Source organism: Danio rerio, chromosome 2 (genome assembly GCF_052040795.2).
Source record: "Danio rerio strain M-AB ecotype USA chromosome 2, GRCz13ab, whole genome shotgun sequence".
Taxonomy (NCBI): Eukaryota; Metazoa; Chordata; class Actinopteri; order Cypriniformes; family Danionidae; genus Danio; species Danio rerio.
Genome location: NC_141022.1, coordinates 41103570 through 41120000, shown reverse-complemented (window position 1 = coordinate 41120000; position 16431 = coordinate 41103570). Strand labels below are relative to the sequence as shown.

The 16431-nt window shown below is 33.2% G+C and overlaps 1 protein-coding gene and 1 long non-coding RNA gene across 17 annotated transcripts in view; one reads left to right on the top strand and one right to left on the bottom strand.

Moving 5' to 3' along the window:
- Nucleotides 1-16431, top strand: part of myo9b (myosin IXb) — a 60197-nt gene that overhangs the window by 19422 nt on the left and 24344 nt on the right. For 8 of the 16 annotated variants that reach the window (XM_087241124.1, XM_087241132.1, XM_087241123.1 and 5 more), the window contains exons 8-20: nucleotides 615-704; nucleotides 828-944; nucleotides 3605-3739; nucleotides 3841-3962; nucleotides 6920-7061; nucleotides 7185-7380; nucleotides 7481-7565; nucleotides 10442-10531; nucleotides 10796-10903; nucleotides 11070-11109; nucleotides 14539-14661; nucleotides 14900-14980; nucleotides 15087-15197. In XM_087241124.1, the coding sequence (XP_087097250.1) occupies nucleotides 615-704; nucleotides 828-944; nucleotides 3605-3739; nucleotides 3841-3962; nucleotides 6920-7061; nucleotides 7185-7380; nucleotides 7481-7565; nucleotides 10442-10531; nucleotides 10796-10903; nucleotides 11070-11109; nucleotides 14539-14661; nucleotides 14900-14980; nucleotides 15087-15197 (1440 nt within the window). The remainder of the gene's footprint in view (nucleotides 1-614; nucleotides 705-827; nucleotides 945-3604; nucleotides 3740-3840; nucleotides 3963-6919; nucleotides 7062-7184; nucleotides 7381-7480; nucleotides 7566-10441; nucleotides 10532-10795; nucleotides 10904-11069; nucleotides 11110-14538; nucleotides 14662-14899; nucleotides 14981-15086; nucleotides 15198-16431) is intronic. The other 8 variants (XM_087241128.1, XM_087241135.1, XM_087241127.1 and 5 more) reach the window with 1 other exon arrangement.
- Nucleotides 2106-16431, bottom strand: part of LOC147846431 (uncharacterized) — a 59260-nt gene continuing 44934 nt past the window's right edge. The window contains exons 2-3 of the long non-coding RNA XR_015478747.1: nucleotides 2827-3593; nucleotides 2106-2771 (exon numbers count right to left, since the gene is read on the bottom strand). This is a non-coding gene — a long non-coding RNA (uncharacterized LOC147846431). The remainder of the gene's footprint in view (nucleotides 2772-2826; nucleotides 3594-16431) is intronic.

The window sequence follows — 16431 nt, the reverse complement described above, 5'->3', positions numbered from 1 at the left end:
ATAATTCACGGTTGGATACGACACAGTGGTGTGATGACATGGTTCATTACATTTTCAAAACAGCAAAGAGAAAGTCATTTCCTCCTACAGTTTTTGCACAAATTGAATGAAAAAAAAGGTCATCTAACGTGATCTTTTTTTTCCTTTGAACAATGACAGAGCTATTTACAAATCTTCTGGGGTGTCCTAGCAGCATATAAAACAGCTACTTATTAAAGAAATGAAGCATAATATTTTTGTAGTTATCCTAGTAAACAAATGCAAAGAAAATAACTGTTTTTTTTTAAGTTTTTTTTTTTTATGGAAGGCAGTGAATTTTTACTCGGTGTCCACGTTTTCTGTAGACAGCACAAAGTCTGACATTCCTGGAGGGAAATACAAAAATTTAAGTTTACTATGAGATTTGGATATTGCATGAGACTAACAAGAAACTATCACATCAGTTGAATATTGCTGTTTGTTTGTTGCTTTAATCTGTTAAAGTAAATAAATGTAATGTAAAAATTGAGCTGTTATATAAAGCATTACACATTGACAGACTCGTGTTTTCAAATGTTTAAATGTCGTCTTTATAACCATAAAATATGTCTTACATCATTGCTTTTCAATTCCAGGTTAAAGTTGAGCTGCTTGTTGAAGCACTGACTACAAGGAAAGCAATGACTGCTAATGACAAGCTGATTCTGCCTTACAGCCTCAATGAGGTAAATTATAATATAACCGATAATATAATAGTGATGCATGTGATGACATTTTCTGCTATGTACTGATCATTCATTAATTCAGTCATGTGTTAATTACAAATCTATAAATAACTCTGTCTTTAGGCTATTACTGCCAGAGACTCTATGGCCAAGTCTTTGTACAGTGCCCTGTTTGACTGGATCGTCCTGCGAATCAATCATGCTCTACTCAACAAGAGAGATTTGGAGGACTCTGTACCGGTACATAAATACACTATGTATTAGGCTTATGACTGTATCAGTTTTATATCTAAACTTTTTTGGGATAAAATTTTGAAGCTTGTATCACGTTAGGGGGTATTACAAAACTGAGCTGAGCTGCAAAAAAGGTTGCTTTTAACTGATATAATCAGGGCTTGACATTAACTTTTTTGATTACCAGCCACTGTGGCTAGTAGTTTTCCAACATTAATGGCCATCGCCTTTTCCTCTAACCAATTTTGTTGTTGGTAAAATATATTTCATACATGTATAAATTTAACTTTGTCTTGCTAAAATACTATTAGATGTTATGACTTCTTATTCATTTCACTTTTTGTGTGTTATGTATGACCTTGTTCAATGAGCAAATGGATTGTGGTTTTATAGTGTTGTATTGCAATTAGTTTTTATTTCACTTGACTTTTCAGGGCTCACCACTAAGGATTTGCCTAATTATTTTCTAGCAACACCAAAAATAAGTTAATAGTTCTTAGCCAAGAAATTTAAATAATGTGTCAAAACAAGCTAAATATCCACCTGAGACCCAAAGAAAATTTTTTTTTTTTTTCTGTGATTTTCTACATCCATTGGGTAAAACACTAATTCTACAATTCAGAGTTTTTACATTTTTATTTTTATTTTTAATTTTACAGCATGTCCACTGAAGTGGACCACAGGACCATTTTAGTTCGAAACCACCGCCACGCAGATAACAAAACTGTACAGGATATGGCTGTAAAGGGATAATGATCTAATATTAATGTAACAAAAACAAAACAAAAGCCATTTTTCCCTTTTGTATTGAAATTCCTGAAAGAGTTTGGTCTGAAAGAGAGCTGAACTCAAAAAAACAAAAAAAAAACAAAGATGTTTATCCAAAACAAAGAAGACAAAGACAAAACACAAGAATCCTCTCTGCTTCAGTTCTGCCTCCTACAACATGCAGTCATTAATTACATTAAGATGGTCCTAGTGTCCACTTTAGTGGACATTAAAAAAAGGATGATATTTTGAAACACAAACAAGTTAACAGCTTTGAAAGCTGAATTTATTGTTCCTGACACTTTAATAAACAATTATATATGTAATAATAATAGTAAAAAAACATTTAAAAAGCTAAATTTTACATACCTCTTGCCTTTTCATAAAATGTGCTTTTTTTATGCCAGCCATTTTAGATGCATTGTAAGAAGGGGTTCCTAACATCCAAGCCAATCAAATGACATATCACTAAAAAGCCCAGGATGTCCTCTGAACAGTACAACAGGACAGAGTAGCTCAAAAAATTCCATGAAAACACAATGTCCACTACAGAGGAAACAAGTCAATGGGCGGGGTCCCAGAAGGCTATAGCTGTATAAGTAGACTTTTTTTATTACTTTTTTTTAAATTGCCATTTAAAAAATAATTATAATCATGTTTCATAAATGCAGAGTTAATCTCTTATTAAAGCCATGTTATTTTTATGGATGATAATTAAAACATATTAACAACAATAACTGTAAGCAAAAGAAATCGGGTGAGGTACTAAGCATGATCGTGTGCACATAGTTAACATTAGATCCTTTAATAATCTGTTCAAGGAATGGATAAAGTGAAAGCAGCAACCGCTGCTGCTTACAAAAAGACATTTTCAAAAGCAGCAGCGTGAGCGCGCACGTTTTTAAAAACTTGTGCGCATCACATCACCTGTGCACACAATACTGAAGCTCTCGTCAGTGAACGAGGATGGTCTTACCATGCCCTGATTATCCTCACATTTGGTATTCAGCTATTCACTGGTTTCTTTTGCTAACGAGAACACAGCCATTTGTGTCATCTCTCACACTGGCCCAGCACCATTGGGCCATCCTTATTGTTGAACTCTGTTTTTTAAGAAAACTACCATTTAAAAATGATTTTCAACCAGCCAAATTGAGGCGTTAATGTCAAGCCCTGGATATAATAAACTGGATAATAACTCCCCCAAAAAGTGTAATATATTAATTAAAATCAACCGTGAGAGAAAAAAACTGATTTATTACAGCTACTATTTAGTGTATAAAAAAACAGCATAATTGTATTAGGTATATTCTCCATTTAATAACATCATTACAACTACAATTTTAACTTGTTATCAGCTAAGATTAGTAAAGGCTTTTATAGTTTTCATCATCACTTTAATTAAAAATTCAAACTAATGTTAACTATTAATGCCTTATTACACATTGTTAATTTACAATAATCCTATAAATAGTCACAGAATATTCAATCATTATTTTAGCACGTATTATGACTAATTGTGAAAATGTTCATGATTTGAAATATTAAACTAATTAATTAATCAATTAAGTCTTCAAACATTTGGAGCTGTTTTCAGAACGCCACTACAAATACAGTCTGAATATTTTTAAAAACACTCTTAAAAGTTTTAATAATGAATAAATATTCACAGTATTTTGAAGTGTCAATGATAACTATATATTGTGCATGTTCATTATCATGATTTATTGAGTTATTGAATATCGCTATATGTCTATTTCTTTATTATAAATCTATAGTCAAGATAGAGGTCTGATTGTCTTTAAATGTATTGATATATTTAATGTATTTTATTTGCTGAAAAGTGCTGTAAATAAACTTAAAAAGGCCTTAATTCATTCAGAAATTCTTCCTTTCAGTGTTTATCGATTGGAGTCCTGGACATATTTGGATTTGAAGATTTCAAGACCAACAGCTTTGAACAGTTCTGCATTAATTATGCTAATGAGCAACTACAGTATTACTGCAACCAGCGCATATTTACACTGGAACAAGTGAGATTTCATTTTCGTTGCACTTTGCACAGAGTGATTCCCCTATTGTGGTCGATGGGAAGGTCACTTGTCTCATGCTTTTTGTTTTTGTTGTGTTTTAGGAGGAATATCTGGCAGAGGGAATCACATGGCACACCGTTGACTTCCCTGACAACATTGGCTGCATCAGTCTCTTCAGCAAGAAGCCCACTGGACTGTTTTTTCTGCTTGATGAGGAGAGCAAGTGAGTTCAGACCCATAAAGTACTGCCTTTTAAATATTTAGCATAGTTGAAAGCATATGCACCATGTAAAAAAAACAGCTGGAGAAAGTCTGCTCATTTATTACCTGGTAGTTTACATTAAGTGTCAGCAACTACATTGAAATATATTTTTGATACAAAGCTCTTGTTGTGTAGATGCATGCAGTTAAATTGCACATTGCATTTTATTTAAATAATGCATTAACCATTCATTAAACTTAACATGAACCGTATCCCCCAACAACAGTGTTTTGCAATAATAACTACCTATTATTTTGATCTAAGCACATAGTAAAATAGTTGACAACTAATATAAAGTAGGGCTCATTCTTTTATGAAAAAAAAACCTTGCAAAACCATCTGCTTAAAGAACATTCTGTTTTCAGTGTGTCACATTTGAAGTGGTCACTGCTATAAATCTTTGCAGTACAGATGCATGAAATATGAAGACAAATATTGTATAAATTCCGGGAGTGATGAGGGATTGCTACCAGGTTCAAAAAGTGTAAATAAAATGATTTCAAAAATCATAAATAATAATAATATAAAAAGATTTATGTAAACCAATTAGGCCACGTTCACACTGCAGCCAAAAGTGGCCCGAATCAGATTTTTTTGCCCACATGTTACTCGGGTAATGACAGTGTGAACAGCCCAAACCACATGAAATCTGATCTTTTCAGATCTGATTTGTGCCACTTTCATATGTAGTCTTAAATCAGACACAGAGCTGATGTTCTGCAATGTGAAAGTACAGTGTGAAAGGTTAGGTCGGATTTCCTGTGACTTTTACATAATACGCAAACATCGTCTACTCCTTTGAAGCATAGCAGAATGGCACACAGGGTAATTACTTTACAACAGAAAGTTGATTGTTCATTTTAAAGAAATTTTTTAAGGCAAAACTGGTGCTTGTTAGCCAATCTGGTTAACGATTGGGGCACGGGTTAACCGCGAAGCTGAAGAGCATCGGGGGTGTTGTGGATAGGGGATCCGTGTGCTAAGGAGGGGTTCTTCCATATTAAGGATGAACTTTCTCTCAGAGAGAAAAAAAGGACAGGTGCTCAAGCACCAAAACCCCACTTGTGTATGTTGTTTATATTGAAGTAACATGAAATAACTCTCTGCCAACAGAGATATAACATCTCTGCTTTTACAGTTCAGTCTGCACTGCTCGTTAACCCTTGATGAGTTCACTTCAGTAGTGGTTGTCATAAATTACAAATGATCAGTGTTTTCAGTCACAAGTGACTTATTTTAGGACTCAAATGCTGAAATTTGCATTATTAGTAGCAGAACAACCCTTTACACCTCATGAAATACACCACGGTTGTTTGTGAAACGAGCAATAATCATATTAAGCATAGTCTGACAATGTGCTTAATACAGGATACACATTGTGTGCATAATTACACATTTTGTGCTCTCCATAACTGTACTTTTGCACATAAGTTTCGGACCATGAGCTGTTCACACTGCAAATCTGATATTGGCCACATTTATAACAAGTGTGAACAGCTATGCAAAAAAAACAGATCTGAGAAAAAATCAGATATGAGCACTAACATTCAGTGTGAACATAGCTTTAGTAAGCCACTGTGGATGAAAGTGTGTGCTAAATGAATAAATGTAAATGCACATTTCATGAAGATAATACATATATATTTATATAATAAAGCTAATACATATAAACTCCATCAAAACAATATAAAAACAAATAATATAATTAATACAGATTTCTACTGATATATATATATATTGTTAACCATTATATTATATACAGTATATATATTTGTATTATGTTCAAATCTTAATTGAGCTTCTCTTCTTCTCTTCTGATCTTATGTAATCAATAAGAAAATAAATTATTGGATGATAAAATATGAAGAACTGTGTTTCCGCCAGATTATTTTCACTTGGTAATAGAAAGGTATTAGGGGTGTGAAGAGATCTCGAGATACGAGATCTCCCGAGACTAAATTGCGATGAGATTTCTTGTTGAGTTCAAAAGTTGTCTTGCGGCTTGTGATGTTATGATGGTGTGTGAGGGTGAATTAGAGATTGGAGGCAGGACTAGATTTGAACCGCAAATCAACTGCTTTGCACACAGCTGGCAACATGGGCTGCCTCTGTGTTGCGCATCACTCGTTTGCTTGGGTGGGGGTGACATAACTACTTTTTTCACTGGAGTTCAATGGTTGCTGTGTCCAAAAGCAAAGGCTGCTACAACTGCCATCAGACAAATTAACCATGTAATGGAAGAGCACTTTAGATATGCTTAAAGTCAGTTGCCTAAGCTTTCAGACACACATAACCTTATGCTAATATAATATAATATAATATAATATAATATAATATAATATAATATAATATAATATAATATAATATATTATATTATATTATATTATAATATAATATTTTAATATAACATAATATTTTAATATAATATAATATTTTAATATAACATAATATTTTAATATAATATAATATTTTAATATAACATAATATTTTAATATAATATAATATTTTAATATAATTTATATAATATAAAATAATATAATATCATATAATATAATATAATATCAAAAACTCTAAGATTACATTTAACAATTCTTCATAGGATACATTTTACATAAGAAACTACATAAATAACTTTTACATTTTTTTATGATGGGGTCCTTCTCTTTAGGATGTAATATTTGAGGGTCTATGGAATTCAAACCATTGAAAACCCTAGTCCTAAATTAAATATAGTTTTGTTTATTATACATAATAGCAACATTGTAATTGTAGTTAAATCAATTTTTATACATTTGATCCAAAACATTGCATTCAACTTAGGCTACAATATATTGACATTTAGATATATAGTACAGCACTTGTGTTGGTATGCAGTGGTATTTTAGTCTTAAATATTGTGCCTTTATCTCTCTCTCTAGTTTTCCTCAAGCCACAGACAGCACTTTACTAGAGAAGTTTAAGCAGCAACACCAGGACAACCCGTTCTTTGTGCAGACCCCAGTGCGTGAACCAGCTTTTGTCATTCTGCATTTTGCTGGCAAGGTCAAATACCAGATAAAGGTAATGGAACAGACCCTGAAACTACACTTTTTTTCCTCCTTTATGCAAACACTGCGAGTAGTGGTGAACTGAGTGATGTGTCTGTGGTGGGAAAACAGCATTTGAGATGTTTCTGCCCTCTAGGACTTCAGAGAGAAAAACACGGACCACATGAGGCCGGATATTGTTGCTTTGCTTCGTAGTAGTGAGTGCAGTTACTTACGGCAGCTGATCGGGGCTAATCCAGTGGCTGTGTTCAGATGGGGGATCCTGAGGGCCACAATACGCACACTGGCTGTGTTTAACAAGGCTGGACGAACCTGGGCCGAAAAACATCGAGGTAATGTGATCTACTAACATCTTTTTACTTGCAGCACACAGAAGTATTATTATATTATTATCAATTTTTTTTTCTTTGAATGTGTTTGTTTTTGTATCAGATGAGATCAGACGCTACTCCAGACGCTCTTTTGGTGAATCGAGGAGGCCCAGCCCTACTGTTCCTACAATACAGAGACTGAAGAGGTAAATGGATTGAATTTGCTTTTGTGTATGTATGACTTGACAATATGGCCAAAAGAAGTATCACAATAAATCCTTTCAGATTAATATTTATATAGCAGTATTGATAATTATATAGCAATAAATGCCATATGTCTTCAGTAGTTATTTCAGGTTTAAGTTAGATTAGGTAAATAGATAGATTTTGTTACTAAGTGAAAGTTAAGAATAAAATAAATTATTATTATTATTATTATTATTTTTATTATTATTATTTTACATTTCTTAGTTTCTGCATGTTCTAACGGGGGATGTCCAATCATGAAACAGGCTATTATTATTTGAAGAAAATGTATCTTCAGTAAAAGTATACTGTAAAAATATATTAAAATATTTGGATTTTATTTTTATTTAAATTAAAAATTTTCTTTCATAATATAATATAAATCATCATAACCAAAGGTAAAGCCTGCATTCAGTGGCGGTACCAGATTAAATGGCATTCTGGGTGAAACCACCCCAAAAACATTCCCCCTTCCCTAAAGAAGACACTATGTGGCTGACTATATATATAAGGGGTGTGAACCCCCTGGTCTCACAGTTCGGTTACGATTATCATGCCATCGATTCAGTTCAATTTGATATCCCGGTGCATTGACGATGCTTTCCATACGCATTTTTATATTTTACTTCACAGCACAACAACTCTTGCATTAAAAAGTATAAATATATTGTTTGCAATAAAATGTTGTCCTTTTATACAGTTTTTATACAGATATATGAATTGTACCTTTAAAAACTCAAGTACATGCACAGAAGACATGAGCATTTATAGCATATAAACAAACGTACAAATTCCTCTCGCTTTTTGAGCCTTGTCGAGCGAGTGCTTACACCCCTATGATTGGTCACGCGCTCAACAGAAAGGGCTATGATTGGCTCTTATGCTCTGCCGTTGTTCACCAATGAGTGACACTGATGAACGGCAGCAGCGATCACAGCTGATCCATGATGGATGCAGTGGAGAAAACTCACTCTGCAGACACGCTCCTGTCGGGATCCACTAGTATTGCTGTAACAACCGAGAGGACACAAAAAGTTACCTCACAGTGAGCAAAAGAAAGAGACACAGAGACAGAAATGAAGTTTACTTCTATTTTTTTCCAGCAGGGGATTAGGGGCTTCTGCTGTAACTTCAGTCTCAGTGAAAGACTCTCCAGCAAACACGCACAGTGAATTGTGCATTTTTAAAGTAGTTGGAGTGTTTTAATTACTCGTGCTCGCCTCCCTTGCCATAGTAAGCTACCGCAATACAGTGCATATGAGATAAATGATGTCAGTACATAATAACTGGTTGATCTATTACTGAACCGATACCAAATTGTCTGCGTCCGCATCGCGATGCCCTGCAGAAACAATTAATTTTGACACCCCTAAAAGAAAATTAATGAATAAATTTTTTAAATATTTGGAATGGTTTATATATTCATTCATTCATTTTCTCCTTGACTTAATCCCTTTATTAATCTGGGGTTGCCACAATGGAATGAACCACCAACTTATCCAGCATATGTTTTACGAAGTGGATGCCCTTCCAGCTGCAAACCAACACTGGGAAACACTCATACACGCTCATTCAGATAAAATACACTACGGACAATTTACCTCACCTAATTTACCTATATCACATTTCTTTGGACCTATATCACATGTCTTTGGGGGAAACCGGAGCACCCGGAGGAAACTCACGTGAACATAGGAAGAACATGCAAACTTCACACAAAAATGCTAACTGACCCAGACGAGGCTTGAACCAGCAACCGTCTTGCTGTGAGGCAACATTGCTACCCACTGCGCCCACGTGCTGCCCTTTTTACAAATATTTAAATAAATATTTATATTTATAAATATTTATTCTAAACACATTTAAATATATTTATTTATTTTCTATAAATATAACAGTTTGCTTATGTTTATTATAATTAAAAAATATTATTTTACTATTATTATACAATTATTATTCTAAATAAATAACAGAAAGCAATCATACTGTAAATGTAACTGGAAAAAACGTAAAGACACAAAACTGGAGTGAGAGGCTAAGATCTCTTACAAAATTTTTTACAAGAATATTCATTATGACAATTCTATAGAACACAAAAAATATGATGACCCTTAAACCCAACTCATGGCAGAGATTTAATGTTATGAAGTCTTGGTTACCTCCCTGACTCGACATCCCTCCTTTCTGCTTCATAGTCAAAGTAACATCATCATCATATTATATAAACTTTAGTTTTGTCGATGCAAAACTTGTTGCATGCCTACATATCTGCATTAAAGGCTATTACTCCGGATTCACAGCACATGAGCTGCGCATATTTTATCACTGTGCAAGAAAACAACCGGGATTCACACTGGGAGCAGGAGCGGTGCAAGTAAGGTGCGCAGGAATGGTTTTCTGCATGCATGCATCATTTTGTTTTCACCAGCGTTGTTTTGGTTGCAGTAAGGAATAACAATCTTGCGTATGCAAAAGACACCAAATGTGAATGACCCCTAATTTCTTTATTCTGGCTTTACCACCCTAAATTAATACACTGTCATAAAGTAAATCCTATCTCAAAGCTTTTCCTGGTGCACAGCTGATTTTTACTGGGACACTTTTTTTTTTACACCATCTCCCCATGTCGCCGCCAGCAAGATGCTGCCCTGGGAGATAGCCCATATTGTCCAGGCCTAAATCCGTCACTGCCTGCATTGTTGTTAAATTGAAGTGAAACTCTATGGATATAATCATAATACTTTTTGTTTGTGTTTTATCGCAGCCGTAGCTATTCCATATCAGTGTTTTAAGTTTTGATTTTTAGCTGCTTATATTTTAATTTCAATTTCTGCAGCCAGTCTAGGATTGACTTTTCCTTTGATCGATCTGAAGAAGATCCACTGGAAGCATTTGAGGACATTTTTGCAACGTTTGAAAGCAAGAAGTAAGTTTACATCAGCTTGAAAATTTGAAATGGAAATCATTAAAACCTTAACTTGTTTTTTTTTTCTTTTTTTTCTCTCACTTCATCTTCTCTAAATGAAGACTAACTAATACGTTTCTTTTTACTGGATGCTCGTTGTGTTAAATTGGTGATTTGGACTGATCAGTTTCAGCTGTTTTACTACTTACTATCTTAATTTGTTTTGTGTTTTTAGTGTTTATCTTTTCTTTTTTAACATTTCTGATTTGGGTTGGGGTGAATCAGGGAATTGCATGCCAAAGTCCTCCGCTCCCTTAGGCAGTTTGGTGTTGAAGTTCCTCAAAAGCTGCGTCTTTCCACAAATTCTTCGAGAAAATACCGTCTCTTCTCTCAGTGAGTGCTCTCAGCCACTTGCTCTGTGACCTTCTGTCTGTGGCGGCACCACTGCTCTTTGTTTCAGCTTGTGCTTGTGCAAATTAATATGGATATATATCACATATTCTGCACCTTTTCTACTTTACAAATCACCATTGTCATTTCTAATCTCATTTCTCTCCAGGAAGAACAGGCCAAACAAACACAAGCAGCTAATTCCTAAGGTAAATCGATGCATTGTTCATTGTTTTGTTTTTATGTGAGGTGCACAGATCATTCTTTTTTTGTTTGTTAACTATACTGAAGCAGTCAACGAATAGCTAATAATAAACATTGGTGTTCAGTATATTTTTTTATAATAATACCTTTTATTTATAGGCACCTTTCAAAGCTCTTAAGGACTCCTTACAGTATATATCAAGCCCATCATAAAAATACAAACAGTGAAAAGCAATAGACACGATATTAAGCCAGCAAATCATTAAAAGCTATTAAACAAAAATGTTTTTATCTGAGATTTGAAATTGGAAATTGGAGTTCCATAACTTTAATGCTGCACAACTAAAAGCGCTGACACCTAATGACTTCATCCTAAAGTTTGAACACATAACAATTCAGAAGAAGATGATCTCAGTGAGCGCAAAGTGAAGAAGATCAGTAAGGTAGTGAGATGCCAAGTTATAAAGAGCTATTTTTTTTTAATTGTATGTTAAGAGTAGGATTTTATATTGAACACGATAGTGAACAGGGAGCCAGTGCAGGTGAAAGAGAATTAGAGTTATGTGATCAGAAGCACCCGAGCAGGTAACCATCCTAGCTGCTGAATTTTAAATTAAACGTATTCTATGAAGCTGCTTAGAAGTTTTATTTATATATAAATAGTTATGTGTTGTATATATATTTTAGGTTATACAAGTATATTTTGATAGTAGTCAGAAATTCTTACCATAAATATTGCAAAACTTAATTTATTATTAGTAAAATGTATTGTTTAGCTTAACTTGGACTGTTTTTTTATTTTCAGTATTTAGATTTTTTTTTCTAATTCCAAATTTTAAAATACAACTATCTAAGCAAAGTATTGTCTTATCCAAACCATACATTAATGGAACACTTATTTATATAATTTTCAGCTTATGAATAATTCTCTAAAAAAAATACACTTCTGATTGATTTTATGTTCTTTGGTCACATATATTACATGCTATATACATATTAAATAAATTTTGTAACATATTATATTTTAATTAGGCTTATTCACATATTTGTTTGATAATTAATGTAATGTGTTAGTACACATTTATTTAATAATTTAACTGCATATCACATTAAGTGTGAATCGTTGTCAATCATTTTATGATCAGTGATAAATAAGGATTCTGTCCTGTTAAAATATTAGAAATATTAGAAATATTTCTGTTTTTTGTATGTAAAGATAAAAACATATATATATATATATATATATATATATATATATATATATATATATATATATATATAAATTTATTATTAATTACATTTTTGCTTTTATATACATATAAACAAATAATAATAAATAAATAAAACTGCATACTTGCAAAATAATGATGATCCAATGACAACAACAGTTAAACAAATGACAAAAAAACAAACAGGAAGGTACAGTTCAGCTTACAAACACAAATAGGGCTTTACAGGTGCCCATATACATACATGGGAATTCAGTAGGTCTGGAAAATTAAAAGAATATTGAAGTATTAACAGTAAGTGTGAAACAGTCAATAAAGCCAACCATGACATTCTTAAATAAATCCTCTTGTCAGGATAGAAGCAATATCAATATCAGTATATGCCAGTAAAGGTTCAAAGATTTTATGAAAAACTCCATTTTTATAATGTACAATACAGGTCAGGTGATCTAACGACACGTATTCAAGAATAGTTCGGTGCCACATCCTAACAGAGGGAGCCTCATCTGAGATCCATTGTAAAAGTATACATTTTCTTGCATTAAAAAGAAGAAAATTGAAAAGCCTCATTTGGTACTTATGACTTACAGAAGGGAACATTCCTAAATATTTCTGTTTTAACAGCCTGTGCATATCATAAGAGCAAATAATAATCTATGCACAGTAATTATTATATGTAAAGTGTCTCAAACCATAGACAGTTATTAAATGAACAGTAAATGTATAAATGAATGAAAATAGAAATGTAAAAAAATGCACACCGTTTTCAGAGCCTCTCACAAGGGAAGAGCTAAATCTGCCATTGTTCTGAATCTACTTATGAGTCGTACTGTATTGTTCCTTTAATTATGTATTCATGAATTTACTCATTTGGGACATTCTGTCAAAGTCATACATTATCTGTCCCTGAAAAAAAACACAAACACAGTCAATAAAAAGTGTTTCATCTGAAACATTTCTAAAATGGACTGATGGTCCATTTTTGTGAGTTGTGTAAAGGAATATGTCCTTCATTTGGTTCTCAGATTTTTGTTCTTTGTTAAAAACACTTTACAAATGTACAAACCCTGTTTTGTTCTGCTAAAAAAAATGTAATTTAGAAGAAAAAAACCTTTAAGCAAGTTTAAGTTGTTATCATTCACATCATTTGATTAAAAACATGAAATTACAATTCCACAAATAAATACTACAGATATATAATACAAATGCATTAACAATTGTCCCCATGTTTCTGTTAGTAGTCCTGTCACATTTGTATTCAATTTAACATAAGATGTGTTCAACACACCTATAAGGCTGTGACTCGGAAGTGACCTCATTTAATGGAAAAGCTGACAGTGATCAAGGATGCGTTCTATCATTGAATTGTATAATTTTAGCTTGTTTTGTATGATATTTTGAGGACAGAAAGCCCTGTCACATTTTATATACATAAAAATGTATGTTTCCGGTATAATGTCCTATTTAATAATTTTCTTGCTTTTATTACACATTAAATGTAAAGACGAGCAGTTTGCTAACTTTACATAGGAGTTCAAACACAAAACACAGTCAATTATTAACTACAGGAAGCAATACTAAAAACAGTCACCACATTTCCATTGCGTATAACGGCAGAGATGATGAGCTGAATCTACTTTTAAATCTACTTCTATATATGACCATCATGCACACACTACATCATCATCATCTATTGAAGTAGGCATGTGTGAGTTGTACATGGTCAAGCACCACTTGGTGTAAAAAAAAATTGTGCAATTTCTCTCTCACACACACACACACACACACACACACAGACACACACACACACACACACACACACACACACTATACTCCATATAGAAGGCAGAGACTAAGCTTGTTTGAACTGTAACTGATGGTTACATGGTCATGGCATTGCAATCAAATGTCAATATAAAGGAAGTCAACGGAGCAAAAGCAGCTACAAACATAACGAAAAGGTTGTGAATTTGCTTAGAGCGAATTTTTGAATTTTTGAAAAATTTCAAAGTAATTTCCCCAAAATATGTGTCAAAATAATGTCACCAAAAATTATTCCATTTGCTAAACACGGAGAAGGTTGTGTCCAAATTGTGACTCAAAATCACCTCCAAGTGGATGAAAACATCCCTAACCTCACAAAAAGGTTAATTGGTTATATTCAAAAATGCGAGTAATAACACTAAGCTTTACTGTCCTCTACAGAATCTCATCGACTCACACTCTCTGAAGTTCATCATGGCCCTGACACAGCACAACCGCGTGACCAGATCCCTGCTCCATCTGCACACCAAGAAGAAACCACCTAGCATCAGCGCTCAATTCCAGGTTCAATATTATCATCTTAGCGTGGAAAAAAAAATGCATGGAGTAATCTCCAGCATCTGAGGTTTCAGGGATCAGTTTGCTCCGGCTCTGTGAAAGCCTGTTTTGTGGTAGTTGTAAATGAGATAAAAGGCTCAGACCCCCAAAGCTGTGGGGAGGTTTTGATATGATTTGCAGGGGTTTAATGGATGCTGATGGACAAATCAATGAGTCACATGCTTTTATGTCTTGGTCTGTTCAGGCATCCCTAAGCAAGTTGTTGGAAACCTTGAGGAAAGCAGAACCTTTCTTTGTTCGCTGTATCAGATCAAATGGGGATAAGGTATGGCGGAGAGCTTTCGTTTGAAGATTTGTAACAAATCTGTGGAATCTGTTTATGTTTTGGGTGATAAATGTTGATGCATACATGTTGGTGGATGTGTTTATAGAGGGAAATGCACTTTGATGATGCTCTAGTTCTTCAGCAACTGAGATACACCGGCATGTTACAAACCGTTCGGATTAGAAGGTCTGGATATGGAGCCAAATTCACCTTTAGGGTAATGTACTGAAATACTTTTTAAAATGTGTTACATTTCATTAGGGCTAATAATTGAATGGAATAAAGTAATACATTTTTTTTTTAATTTTTGTATATAATTAATGTAATGACTAATGATGCCTGAATTTGAGGAGTAATTTAATAAAAAAAGAGCAGAGATTAATAAGTAGTTTTTCTTAGGATATGCATATTGATTTTTGTTTTATGTCTAGTCATAAAGGTACTTATCTATAAAGTAATATTACTACTTTCATCTTTAATATGACTCAGTAAATGTTAATATTTTTAAAGATTATTGCTTTAAAACATGAAACAAATGTTTGTACTGTTCTAGATACTGTTGGAAGAGACATTCTGTACTGTAATGTTAGTGTTAGGGATTCATTTGTGTATGTATATGTGTGTCTGGGGGGGTGTCTGTCTGTCTATCTATCTTTTTTCAAACAGTTTTTATCTATCCGTCTGTCTATCCCTCTATCCTTCTATCCTTCTATCCGTCTATCCATCTATCTATCCATCCATCCATCTATCTATCCATCCATCCATCCATCCATCCATCCATCCATCCATCTATCTATCTATCTATCTATCTATCCATCTATCCATCTATCCATCTATCTATCTATCTATCTATCTATCTATCTATCTATCTATCTATCTATCTATCTATCTATCTATCTATCTATCTATCTATCTATCTATCTATCTATCTATCTATCTATCTATCTATCCATCTATCCATCCATCTACTGTTTTATTATAGCATACATTTATTGTATATACACAAATAAATTATTGTAAAGCATCCTGTAAAAATAATAAGAGATAAAAGATAAAAGAGAGATCTGTGGGGGTGTACTCATTTATGCTGAGCACTGTAAATGTATGTATATATGTGTGTATGAAATGTAGGGCTGCACAATCTATCATTTCAGCATCAATATTGCAATGTGATCATTCACATTAGTCACATCACTGGATATCCAATGTTAAGCTTGTAATCTAGTTTATCATTTGCATGTGTTTTTGAGGCCTGTGACAGTATACTGTATGATTCTAAAATATTCAGGAATATGAAATTGTACTATTTGTTTACTTTAATAATGATTTTATTTTATTTGTATTATTCAATTTATGTTCCTGAATACTGTTAGACTCTGAAAATATGAAATCACTGTTTATTTCTAATGTATATTTTTCTTGATTGTGTGTGTGTATATATATATATATAT